The sequence below is a fragment of the Hesperophylax consimilis genome, chromosome 7 (assembly GCF_061612785.1).
Source record: "Hesperophylax consimilis isolate HC1 chromosome 7, BYU_Hcon_1.0, whole genome shotgun sequence".
NCBI classification, from domain to species: domain Eukaryota; kingdom Metazoa; phylum Arthropoda; class Insecta; order Trichoptera; family Limnephilidae; genus Hesperophylax; species Hesperophylax consimilis.
In genome coordinates this window covers 1104550-1118960 of record NC_142842.1, presented here as the reverse complement: position 1 = coordinate 1118960, position 14411 = coordinate 1104550, and the positions used below count along the sequence as shown (strand labels likewise).

The window sequence follows — 14411 nt, the reverse complement described above, 5'->3', positions numbered from 1 at the left end:
TTCAAGTGTTTTATTCAGTAGTAAATTCAGTTTTTGCCAGTATTAAATTCTTTTCGTCAGTTCAGATCTGGAAATAAATTCCTCTCTGATCGTGGCTTTAAACTCCACCACAAAACCTCTACAACATATACCAAGACTGAAAACGCTGAAAAGTGTACCCAGCTACCTTCGTATCTACAGTTATTGTACGGACGGTATATTGTCTCGTACATTTTGGTCCTTCGAGCCGGATCTACACACACGTCTTCAGTCTCACCTAAAAGTGGAGATGCCGTCACTTCGCAGCGGCCGCAAAGCCTCAACATCATCCGAGACCAGCCGGAACCGAACCCAGCCTATCAACACTGGTCAAGAAGAACCTGTTACTGAGAACCCCCAAGAGCCCGATACACCTTCTGAGTCAACTGAAGACTCCCTCCAAATGCTACGCCGAGAAATGCGCATTCGGGAGGAGAACATACTAAACAAATCGCAGAACTACAATCGGCCCTGAACGCAGCAACACGTCAAACTACTACCCAACCGATGCACAACTTAACCGCACCTGAAGCAACTTCAAATATACCCCCGAGCCCAGCAGCTAACATCACCTTATCAGGACAAGGATACCCAACTCATCATACAATGGAGTATCAACCACAGCCATTCCTGACGAACCTGGACTCTCCGCTCTTTCCACCACCTCCTACAAATGATGAGAGGGCACGACATACTCAAGAGTGGTTACGACAAGGCGCCGACCCACTGACTCAAATAGCGTCGATAATGGCAGACGCCATCCGCTCCACCTGCCAAATGACCGCCAGTGAGAACCTCATCCGACTGCAACGCGCCCTCAAAGGCAAGGCACGAGAGACCGCCCCTGCTGATGGATCCCTCTCAACTACCCGAAATCCTCAGCGTACTTGAGCAACGGTACGGCAACTCTGGAGCAATAGCCAAATTTATGCTCGAAAAAGTGAAAAAGCTACCCTACCTTACACCTGACGTATCTCTGGAAGACCTGGCCGACTTCTCCGGGACCGTACAGCGACATTACCGACAAGCTGCCAAACACTCTACGACTAGCCTGGCTGATGGAAGTCCGCGGACAGCGCGCCCCTGCCACCATCACCCAACTCGCTGCCTTTATGAAGGAGATAACTAACGCAATACCAAACAGCGGGATGGTAGACCGTCCGAGACCTCGCCCACGCCGAGACCAAGTCCATGCAGGATACCAGGGGCAAAACAACAACGCAGGAAAGACGCCATACACCCTCAAACGCAAGGCGATCACACCACCCAGCTATCCCGGGATGAACCAGAAACACCAAGTAACTACGAGCAGTTGTGTCCAGTGCAGCGGTGACTACCCCACCAGAGAGTGCCGAGAGTTTGCGGCCAAAACCATTGCCCTACGGTGGGAGACAGTTCGTGCAGCCAACTTATGCAGGAAATGTTTGGAAAAACATCATTCTCGAGACTGCAAGGAAACAAAAGGGTGCAGCATAGAGGGGTGCTATTACCCACATCACACCTTGTTACACGGAGCCCAACAAACACCTCAAAATACCGTGAACCTGTGACGCCAGAACACAAACCAGAACGTCCTTCTGAAGATCGTACCAGTCATACTCAGTGCACCAAGTCAAGACACATGTTCAACATTTGCGCTTCTCGACGAAGGATCAACCGTGTCACTGGTCGACACCGATACAGCAGCACAAATCAGAGCATACGGCCCAGTTCACGGTCTACGAATCCACGGTGTAAAAGGGATCTGCACCTCCGACAAGCTATCCCAACAAGTGAGACTGACAATAAGAGGAGCATGCAAAGGTGTCATATATCAAATCACCGCCAACACGATAAACAACCTCGACCTTCCTCAACAACAAATCCACGGAAAGTCCGTCACCCCTAAGATATTAATAGGACAGGACAACGCCTACCTAATTGTGTAGCAAGAAGTGCAAGAAAACAATGATAGCACACGAATAATATCCCGCACCGCACTAGGATGGATCGCGCATGACGGATCAAACCCAGGACACGATCACCCAGCCACCACATTGGCACTTCAACGCGAAACAGCCTCAGACTTACGATTGGAAGAATTGATGAAAACTAATTTTACCGTCGACTCACTTGGCGTGACCTCAGCAACCCGAGTCAACACGAATGTACCAAGTTCTACATGGACGACTACTTGGATGCAGTAGACACTCACCAGGAAGCTGCCCAACTCACCCAAAATGTGAGTACCCTCCTCGCGAAAAGAGGGTTCCATTTGACCAACTGGGCATCCAAGAATCCAGCAGCTATTGCCAACTTTCCTGACGAAGATCGCACCAATACCACCATAGCCATTAGCAACGGGAGTCCAGAAACAGAACGAGTACTCGGACTAATCTGGGACCCTTCCACGGATCACTTCCTATACTCATTTCACGAGATGACTCCATCCGAAGCTACTATGTTACCAACAAAACGAGTAACAAAGATTTTCGGGGCTTCATCGGCTGCCTGACCATCAGAACAAAAGTGCTTTTGCAAGAAGTATGGCGATCAAACGTCGGCTGGGACGAGTCCATCACACCCGAACAAGCCCAGAAATGGACAAGCTGGTTGAACTTACTGCACACGAACAGCATCTCAATCCCGAGACGTTGCCTCTACAACAAACAAAGCAACGTAACCCTACATCTCTTCTGTGACGCATCAGAACAAGCCTGCTGCGCCGTAGCCTACTTGACCGAAGACATAGAAGGGAAAATACAGACGACATTCCTTGCAAGTAAATGCAAAGTCGCACCACTGAAACCTCTCTCCATTCCCCGCCTCGAACTGCAAGCTGGCCTCATTGCAGCAAGACTCGCCCAAACCATCCAGAAAGAGAGCACAGCCAACATCCGCCGCACATGTTTTTGGACAGACTCCACAACAGTGCTATGCTGGTTACGCACTGACCCACGAGCCTACTCAACATTTGTGGCCAACCGACTAGGAGAGATTGACGAGCTGACCAGAATACCCGACTGGAGATGGGTACCTACTAAGCTCAATCCCGCTGACATCGGCACACGAGACCTCGAAGTACCCGACCTGACACCAGAAGGAAGATGGTTCACCGGTCCAACCTTCCTTACCTACTCAGAAGAAAAATGGCCCAAAGAACGCGCATCCGCCCATAAACCCGATGACCTAACTCTGGAAATCAAACCTCTCTACGTCGGACTCATCACCGAACGAGGCGAAGCTCTACCAGCAATTGAACGATTCTCATCGTGGTACCGACTGATCCGCTCGACTGCCTGGGTTCTCCGCTTTACCAGACGATGCCGGATGGGCCCCAACAGAACCCCAGAGGGACCACTAATAGCTGAGGAAATAAAGGCAGCAGAACACAGATGGATCAGAAGATCACAGGAAGACGCGTTCAGTTCGGACCTACACACCATACGAGAAAAGAAAGAGTTACCCGCCAGCAGCCGCCTTAACGCCCTGAACCCTTTCTTCAATGGGCACACGCCTGCAGACCTTAGAGAAGGCTAAGAGAGTAGCCCGGACTCCCATCATCCTGGATGGTGACAACGCATACACCCGTCTCCTGATCAATCACTACCATAAGAAGTCAGATCACCCCAGCACGGAGAAAACAGTAGCAGAAATACGCAGCCATTTTTTCGTACTCAGACTACGTACAACAAGCCGAAAGATTGCACACGCCTGCCCTCTCTGATCGTGGCTTTAAACTCCACTACAAAACCTCTACAACATCTACCAAGACTGAAAATGCTGAAAAGTGTACCCAGCTACCTTCGTATCTACAGTTATTGTACGGACGGTATATTGTCTCGTACAAAGTATTAAAATAACCCTAACTAACACCCTGAAAACCTATTTCGTCTATGTTTACTTAAACCCCCTTAAATAGTTATCTCCATTAGATATTAAATTTGAAATCAAGTGTTGTTATTTTTAAAGAGGAATTCGACAACTTTACTAAATAATTTCCCTCAGGGCCTACGTCATCTTTGGGGATGCTGTGTGGAAATTCTTTATGAGGAAGAAATGTTTGGTTAAAACGGTAAGTAGAAACTAATATCTGAACGTTACTGCTCCTCGATATATGGGAGACACTAGTGACCCCCCCTTTAGGTCATATGCGATTTTTTACCTTCAGGTACGTAAAGTTTAATATTTATGTACATTCACAGCACTAAAAGAAAAAAGGGAATAAAAAGTTTTGTTTTTACGGACTGTTGAAAACTGAAACTAAAAATGGCCTAATTTGGAACCTTTTACTTTACTTTGGTGTCGCATTATTCAATGCACCATGTTATATGTAATGTGCAAATTATCAATGCCAAAGTCTGAAGGGTTGGCTATGTGCGATAATTTTGCACAAATTAAGAAATAGTTTTTTTTTTTAAATAAAATAGTGCATTAATAGAGTATTCATTGAGTAAAAAAATCCAATAGAAACTCTTGAGCAACTATTGAATTTATTAACATAATTAATCATCAATTCGCGTAAAAACCTTATAAATTATTGATTCAGTTATTGCATAATGTTTACCATACAATCGTTGAAACAATTAATTATTCGTGAGAGCAAAAAATGCTTGGTTAAACATCAATCCAACATTGTTAAATGATGAAGAAATAAGCAATATTAATTGGAAGACGGGGCTGCTTTTTCTAAATGCCAAAATCGAGAATGGAGTTAGACGCACTTGGACTAGAATTAAATGATTTTGAAATTGCAGTTTTAGCAATAAAAGCGATAAAGAAAATGAAAATTCAACATTTGTACATATTTTCCAGAGTTAACTACAATAATAAATTGCTTCCAGCTCACTTGTAAAGACATCAAATTAAATCTAAATCTCACCATCGCCAGTCATTATTAATATAATATTAATAATCAAATCATAAGCATTCAAAAGTTTATTGCCGCAAGCGGAATTTGAATGATGGGATCTTTCTTTATTTTATCTACTGAGCTATCAAGTCTTCATACTTATGGAGTTTAAATAATATGTATGTATTGTTAATGTTATTTAGAATTTTTTCCTATCCAAGTTTGCCAACTGTAAGGAAATTTAAGTTAAAACAAATACCTCAGCACCTGCAATTGTTTTACTGCCAAAAAAAGATTTGTACGTCTGTCTGTCTGTCCGTCTGTCATTCATGAAAGGTAAATCACATAAAATATCTACATCATATTATATAAAAGACATTATTAGATCGCCCTACTAAACACTGACGTATTGAGATTCTCATAAAATAGCTCTGAGTCACCCTGACCAATAAAGTATATCACATGTATTCATATTGTTCTAATCAAATTAATGATGGGGTATTTCACATACCCCAACCTAAGACCAATATCTGAGATTCTCATAAAATAGATCTGAAAGTTTCAAAATAAATTGATATTCTGGCTATGCTACTTTTTGGGTTTTGAATTTACTTTCTCTGGTTTCAGAGCCAAGGCCTCTAAAACTCTGGAAAAATAGATAAAAGATACAACGCATTCTTGCTTCGGCTTAATCTTTATTGTTTATCACAGTGAGCACAACCCATGGCACGTAAAGGTTTGAAAAAAAGGTAATGCGGCCAACTTGCTAAATAAGTTGTGCATCACTGATTCAGTACATGCATAAAAAAAAATTGGCCCTTGAAATCATTCTCATTTTGGGAGGCGGGTATAGGCACCAATGCCCCGGGAACCATTCATTGTATAACCAACACCTCTGCCATTACTCACCCCAAGTGGCAAGCTGTGTCAGGCGACTTAGCGAGGGTTTGTGGATTCATTACTAAAAAGACCCTCCACACAGTACCCTCAAAGATGACATAGGCCCTGAGGGAATTTATTTTCCTCAGGGCTTCCTATGTGGAGGTAATGTAAAAAAAATTCTAACTAAATAAAACCATCACACTAGCGTCATTCATGAACGAGCAGCACAGTTAAAACCATCACGTCATTCATGAACAAGCAGCACAGTTTTTTTTTTTTTTTTTTTTTTTTTTTTTTTTATTTATTCTTTAATATATTTGTTAAACAATGGTATAGTATATTGTCCTAATATAGTTAAAACCATCACGTCATTCATGAACGAACAGGACAGTTGAAACCATCACGTCATTCATGAACGAACAGCACAGTTCGGTTAAAAGTTAAAACAGTTAAAACCATCACACTAACATCATTCATGAACGAGCAGCACTGTTGGGCTAGCTCTTTTTGATGAGTCGTATTTTATTAACATTATCCGAGTATTAATTGTTATTACATACCCAGAGACATGAACGGCATCTGACAGTCTGTACCTTCACCTACTAACTACCTAGCATCTTATTTTTGTCATGGTACGAGGCGGCGTACCAGTATCAGGAGTCTTACGATCATTCATACGCTTACCCTGGGAGCCGTATCGGGGGAGCCGAACCGGGGAGTAGGATAATACCAGGGGAACCACGTTAGGAGAGGCGTATCGGGCGAGTCGTAACAGGCAAGCATATGTTCATTGTTCTTACGCTCTGAGCCCACGGCGCCCGTTCAATACGAATTGAGTTGTAGGAAAATATTGAGCTGGTACCGTGACACCCGCTCTGATTAAATATTGAGCTGGTACACCCATCGCTACATCATATATATATTATATCAATCCAATTATTCTCCCAAGCAGTTAGTTAACTGAAGAAAAAAGTATTTCAATTAGATAAGGTCCCTAATTTTCAATATCCCCTTCCATATGGGTTTTTTAATCTCTATCTTTTTGGTAAACCTTCCCCCCACCAGAAGTCCCTTGAGGCATTGCATGGCTTTGCGCATTAGCTTTACCGGCGTGGCGTGGTGCTGGTCGCGCGCCTCGAGGTCGCCGCCCGCCGCCGCTAGCTGGCGCAGGTCGCGCAGCATGCGGCGCTCGGTGGCAGCGCGGGTGGCGTCGATGAGGTGCTGCGTCACGCCCCGCGATGCCATCTCGCCCTCGATGCAGTCCAGGGTGGATTCCTCCTCACAGATGTCGTACGGCATGTTGCCTGAAAGACAAAGAATTCATTTGCAACAAAATAATAATTTGTGGTATTCAGAGATGTGCTTTATTTCAAATAAATCCATTTCAAATGGAAATGCAAAATGCAAAATGGGTATTTTCCATTTTGCATTTTAAATGCTTTTCTAAAAACCATTTTGCATTTTGCATTTTAAATGCTTTTCGCAATGCATTTTCCATTTTAAATGCTTTTTTGCAACATTCTTCCTACTATCTCCACTCATCTTTTTTTCATAAGCCCCAAATATCAGTCGGTCCTCAACCTCGCTATGAAAGATAATTTCCATTTGTCAAGTTGCTCCTTAGTAGGAGCCCTGGCAATTGAGTGATACCATTACAAAAAATACTGCTTCAAATACTGAACATGGAGCCATGACGCTGTAATATTAAATGTTAGATAGCAGTTTCTATGTTTTTACGTTGGCAACATTCGTCCCGTGCAAATTTTTTGGATTTACCATCATTTAATATGTTTGTTCTACATTGATGTCCACTATTAAATGACAAAATTGTTTAAAAATTCTATAATTATTTTGATTGTTTGACCTGAGAAACCATTTTGCATTTTTCAATGCATTTTGAAAATAGGTATTTTGCATTTTGCATTTGAAATGCTTTTCTAAAAACCATTTTGCATTTTCAAATGGAAAAGTTTTGACCCATTTCCATTTTGCATTTCAAATGGTTTTGGGTACCCATTTTGCACATCTCTGGTGGTATTTCACAAATTATTCATTTTATCTGTGTTCGGTGAACAGATCAGAATAGCTAGGTACCTCTCCATCTTCTTCCCCTCCCCACTATCTTCAGCCGTACAACATATCTCAGTTGGGGATACCATTTGTCTCACTGGCTCCGATGGTTGGGAGCAGTTGGGACTATTGTGCGATTTTCACATAACTAAAACTTACTTTGGGCACACAGACACGCTCGAAAAATAGTGTTTCTAACATTTTCATGTTTATACAGGGTGTATCGGCACGTACCAGACAAACTTTAACCAGCTATTCCTTAGCATATTTGGAGTAAAAAATCTTATGTGCACTTTGCTGTCCGGTAACGTTTTTTTTTAATAAAAAAATTATTATTCATATTTTCACCACATGTCACCACTGTTTTATCCTTTGTCAAAGTTTGAAAACCCATCTGGCAAATATTTTATTCGAATTCCGTTGAATAATGCACGTGTGTACCTATATTGGCGCACTTTTAGAATCACAACGAAATGGCACGGCACCATTCGTCTCATTTTTAACTATTATTATTTAGTGTGTGCGAAAGAGCGAAGACGCTTTATGACATACTTGCTTATAACAGCTGTTGAACACGAAACGCAGTGCCAATAACAGTGATGTAGTGTGGAAATTTTAATTTTTTTTGTTTTTAATTGAAAAAAAAATGCTACCGGACAGCAAAGTGCCCATAACATTTTTTACTCCAAATGTGCTAAGGAATAGTTGGTTAAAGTTTGTCGGGTTAGTGCCGATACACCCTGTATATAACAAAGTTTTCTCCTGCACCTTTATAAAATTATTTAGTATGGATTTTATGAAAAAGACATTATCCACACTTTGACAACCAAAACCTGTGTATTTCGATTTTTGTGATTTCCAACGTAAATGCCAAAGTTTATAAAAAAAATACATGTTCTGGAATTTAACTAATATATGAAAAAATACATTTTTTTTTGGAATTCAACTAAAACTGGAAAAAATACAATTTTTGGAATTTAACTAAAACTGGAAAAAAATACATGTTTTGGAATGTAACTAAAACAAAATGCTGCATACCATCCAAGGCAAATAACATTTTCGGTATTGATAAAATAGTAACCTAGTATCTAAAAAATCTATAAATCAAGATATGAAATTCTTAATCTATTGAGGGATCAGTGGCGGCTTGTAACGTTTGAGTGTACTAGAGTGCTAATATTACAAAAATGGCAATATTGATGTTTTTGTAGCTGAAAACATTTTTTTTCGAAAATTCGATTTTTTGTATGTAGCACTCTAGCACACCCAAAAGTCACGAGCCGCCACTGACTGGTAGGGATCGCAATAATTTAGGTCATTGTACTTTTGGCAGTTAGAACACACACACACTATCCAGTGATCACTCACCATCAGCATTAACAGCCAGCAGGTTGGCCCCCCGCTGGATGAGCACCCGCACCAGTTGAAGGTGCCCGCAGGTGGCGGCCGCATGGAGCGGGGTCCACCGTTCCGAGTCCTGGGCATTCACGTTGGCCCCCTTTACCAATCAAACCAATTAATCATTCATTTAAACTATTATCAAACATCAAGATTATAATTTTATAATAACAAGGGTGCCATCTGGTGCAGCAATGTCATGCGATAATGGTCTCCATGGAAAGTTAATTTAGAATTCATTATCGCATTACATTGCCATGTCAGGTGGAACTCAGGTGGCTGTCAAAGTCAACTCTAGTCTGCAGCTCCAAAATACCTGAAAATTCTTGACTGCGGAAAATGTACCTCATTCTATAGATTCCCAATCTTAACAGACAGATGTCAGATAGAAATGTTGTGCTTTTTCTGCTGGTATTTCAATGTAAAGTGCTTCCTAGAACTAGCATCATTGTTCCCTTTGGTACCAGTGCAAAATGTGTGCACGACATTTGAAATTTGCCACATGAGAATGAGTAGTTTTTTTAAAACTCATTTTGCAACAGCTTGACTGTCGAATTGCGGCTTCCCTATTTCCTCTATTTTAAATCACCGGTCTCTTCAAGATACAGGTTCACTATTTATTTTCCTTAAAAAGACCTTTCACACAGCATGACATACGTGTAGTTGATATAAAAAGATGAATCTTTGAATTAATTCAAAATAAATAATAAAGATTTCAAATTCAAATTTGTGTGGAGATTTAAAAAATGTGTGGATACACTACATTAATAAAACACCTGCATATGATTAGTGGCTACCTTATCTAGTAGAAGTTGTAACATTTCTTCGTTGTTATCTATGCAGCACTGGTGCAGGGCTGTCAAACCATCCTCGTTGGTAGCGTCCGGAGTCACGCCCCGAGACAGAAGTCTTCTCACTGGAAACAGACAACAAAATTCCAATATCTTCTTCATACAATTACATATAAACCACTGACATCCGAATGACATAGACATGTCCTAATGCATTTCATTCGACGAGCTGGAGGCAAACCACGTTACAATCTTTTTGACACAGGAAAGGTTCGAGCATGTCTTGAATAAACTACATTGTACTATCATTCGTACATTGACCGCCAGTGCACATCGAAATAACCAGACCCTGCCCAGAAAAAGATCACTAAAGTAAGGAAACGGTTCGCAACACAGTTCATTGTGGGACTTTTCTGTGCAGGGTCTGAATGTTCATTTCTAACCGGATTATCAAGCAATCACCGTGTTCGTTAACCGCGGTGAGTAAATTATAAAAAAAAGTGTCAAACTAAATATTGTAAAAAAATATTTGATTTTGGAGACCGGCAAAACATTTATCACAGTTATTACGCAACAAGGAATTCCCGCGCCACTGTAAAAAGGACTACCTTATTCATATGCAGATTTCATTTTCGAAGACTAAAATAGTGATATGTACTACAGTGTAAGTTGCCTGTTAATTTATTAACAAATCACAGAAAGGGACGCGCCCATGCCACTTCCACGCTCCACTCAATGCAACTTTGGTTTGGTTTCTCCAATCCAAAATGTAATTTCTGTTTTGTTTGAAAATCTTAAATTCTGAATTAATGGCTAATACATAATGTGACTTAGAAACACAATTTTGAAAAACGCTCTCAGAAATACAGTAGAAAAGACATATTTTGAAAATGTGTTTATTACATAATCCCTCAGGCTAATTTGTTAGCTTTTGGGAACAGCTCAGAAATCCTTATGTCTTCCTTATTATCATGGTTAGAAAAATGATCTAAACGGTGTCAGAAAGAGAAAACTCCACACTTAATATTCAAATCTAGAAGTTAAACACAGAATAATTAAAACAAATACCTCTATGAAACCAAGGTTCTGACTGCAAATTCAAAAAATTTATGAAACCTTGCAAATTTTTTATAAAATATTTTTATATAAAATGAAAAGAAAAAAAAGAGATTGTAATAATGTTTATGATGTATTAGTCTAGTAAAATGTGTGTTTTTCGCCATCATTAATTTTAGTTCAATGTTTAGACGAAAAAACATCATTTGTCAATGAAAATATTTAAAAAATTACAGGTTTACTTCTAATAATAAAATTTGAAAGCGTGTTTCATCACCTTTCAAAAACAGGTTTTAGTTTTTGGATACATTGAAAATTATTTAATTTTACTGCAAAGCGGAAATACAATTTTTGACACATATCTGATTTTGTTTGTACCCAAGTTTCATCAGGATAAGCTCCTTGTAGTTTAGGTGCAAGTGTACAAAAATATATCACATTTTTAAATTTACTACTACAGTAAAACTCGCTTAAGAAGTTCCCACTTAAGAAGTTTTCACGCTTAAGAAGTTTTGATTTTTGGTCCCTTGAAAATTCCATACAAAAAACACGATTTTTTCCCACATAAGAAGTTTTAGAGCTAAAACTGCTTCCCGCTTAAGAGGTTTTAGAAATCCGGCGATAAAATCAACACAAACGAAATATTGTGTCGCAAAATATCTAAAATGAACCTTTTTCCAAGTCATAAATTGAAAGACGTTGACTGAAACCCATACCTAGTACCTGAGACCATAAAACCCTTTGTCGGCCGCCGGGCCGTAAGCCGTAACCTGCCGTAACCAATAAATAAACCAAATACCCCGTCTCCTAATCCCCTAACTAGGTAAAATAGCAATGGAACGAATAAACAATGCGGAATTATGTAACAAATATGCAAGCGTCTTTAAGGCCGAAATAACATGAAAGATTATATTAAACTCAACCTTAATGACAACGTGGGCTAGATCTACATTTGCATACATTTGACGCCTCCTTCAATAATCTTCCCTTTGATAATGAACATAGAGATGTTTCGTAATATTATTGTATAAAATTTTTATTCCATCGAATTTGTAAAACACGAAAAACTTTTGATAATCTATCGGATCACAGTCAATACGGAATATTTCACCTTTAAATACATATCAATATGATTATATGGCGGGGGAGATGGTAAAATATGCATTATAATTACGTTTTTTTCATTCAAACATCAAAAATTGCCGTGCATCATGTTTCATCTGACATTTGTCGTAAAGTAAGTTTGAAGGTTAGGAAATACATATGCATAAATTTAAAATGTAGATTGAAACGCATGATAACTAGAAGATGTATATATATATATTTTTTTTGACCGCTTGGATCATATGAGCTTGTTTTCACGACAATTTAACGTAGGTAGACATAGGAGTGACGTATGCCCCGGACTCGAGTTATTAAATGGCTAAAATTGAATCCCACTTAAGAAGTTTTCCCACTTAAGAAGTTTTTTTCCCCGGTCCCTTGGAAAACTTCTTAAGAGAGTTTCACTGTATTAAGGTTACAATACATTAAGCGCATCTAATCCATGCTTCTTCAATATTGCCTTGACATGAAAAGGTTCTTTGCCACTGCCTTAATCTACAAAACTATCTTCAACTGACGTAATAAACCATTCATTGAAACATAATCATTCTAATACGTTAACAATCATAATCTTCATGATAAAGCAAATAAATAGTTAGATTTACAATTTGTATTCGTAACCGACACCGCCTGTGAAGTCATTTGATTAAATCTGTGAAAAATGGCTATGAATCAACAAAAATATTAACATCAAGCAAATAAAGATATACCACAATGGATGGTAACATTTTGGATTGTTCTACTACTATTGAATAAATGCTATGAATCAGCTTAATATTTTATAAAGAAAGACAAACTTTCTCGGTTTATGAATAACTTAACAGTATTTGAAAAACTCCCTACTAAACTCTCATCATAACATAATATATTTTATTTTATTTTGTTTTACGCCCAGCTGGGTTTTTACATGGATCAAAAGAACAGAAAATACCTAATGAGTTATCGAAAAATATACACAAAGTTTTTAAAGCATGAAATAACATTAAACTGAAAAACTAAATACGAAACAACATTAGGAAAACATGTAACGGTAGTATTAAATAAAATAGAAACTAGAACAATACTGCGTATGTATAAGACAAATCACTGAAACTACAATACCAACACTACTACAATTTGTAGGATTCAACAAAGTGCTGGTATAGATTACCCTTAATTCTATAAAGGGTGTCGGTAAATATATCAATAGTATCCCCAACTTGTTGCCTAGATCATGCCTATTAGTTAGTGAGTATGTCTGATAGTTGGTTGGCATGCATTGCAGAAGAATGTTACATTTTGTCTTGTGTTCCTAGTCAGTACATAGAATTTAACAGTGGCGATGATGGCTGTCAATTAAATTGTTAATGACTCTGTATAATTAAAATATACTCTTAGTATCGCCATGGTGAGTGATCATCATTCAGAACACTTGATGAAATGACTTTAGCTATTTATTGTCATTGTATTTAATTCGTAGAACTCCATTTAATTTAAAGTACGGGGGTGTTTCACCGACCTCTTGATAGCTTATCCATGGGATAACGTGTATTAAAAAATAAACAAATCAATACTCGCAAAAGGTAGAAAACTCAGCTAACTAATTCGATATATAGCCATTATTCATAGGTCAAAGTACCGAACAGTAAATTCGGACTATGTAGATAAATAAATCGGAAATATACATCATCCTATGGATAGGCTATCAAGATGATGTTGAAACATTCCCTAAATCAAATTTAATAACGTTAATATTAAGTTCTACGAGTACTTTAGTTTTATTATTGTGACAGCTGTTTCGTCGTTCAAGGCCATTAACAAACTTATGATTTTATTTACCCTACGATACATTTATTTGTGTTCTGCTTAAAGTGATTTATTAATATTTTTGGTAAACACTGATTTACTTAGAAAACTAATTATTGTGTGAGGCACTTAATGATTTTTTTTGTTTTCTATCCTTTAAAGGATTCAACTTTGCCTTTGTACTGGACAGGAGTTCGCACAAGACTGTAGATTTGGGCGCCGGGTCCAAACCGTGTCTTCAACCGATGGGAATACTCCTTTACGGCCGATGATGATGATAGTTGTAGAAATGATTGCAATCTGCCTCCCGCACCCGGTGCTCGGTGAATGTTGGGCACTGTGTGTGCTGTCGTCTCTGCTCGCTTCTGGCGTTGGCGGTGTTCCTAGGCAGGGCCGGCTGGTCTTGAAGAGGTAAAACCAGAAGATTTGGAGCAGAAGACTAGGCGAGGTGAGGCAGTTGGAAGGCAGGAGTCACT

The 14411-nt window shown here is 39.2% G+C and overlaps 1 protein-coding gene across 1 annotated transcript in view; it reads right to left on the bottom strand.

Moving 5' to 3' along the window:
• The window catches only part of MYPT-75D (Myosin phosphatase targeting subunit 75D), a 107645-nt gene that overhangs the window by 77117 nt on the left and 16117 nt on the right, over positions 1–14411 (bottom strand). Inside the window, exons 4-6 of the mRNA XM_089633093.1 lie at positions 9997–10115; positions 9170–9299; positions 6839–7035 (exon numbers count right to left, since the gene is read on the bottom strand). Coding sequence (XP_089489219.1) covers positions 6839–7035; positions 9170–9299; positions 9997–10115 — 446 coding nt within the window. The remainder of the gene's footprint in view (positions 1–6838; positions 7036–9169; positions 9300–9996; positions 10116–14411) is intronic.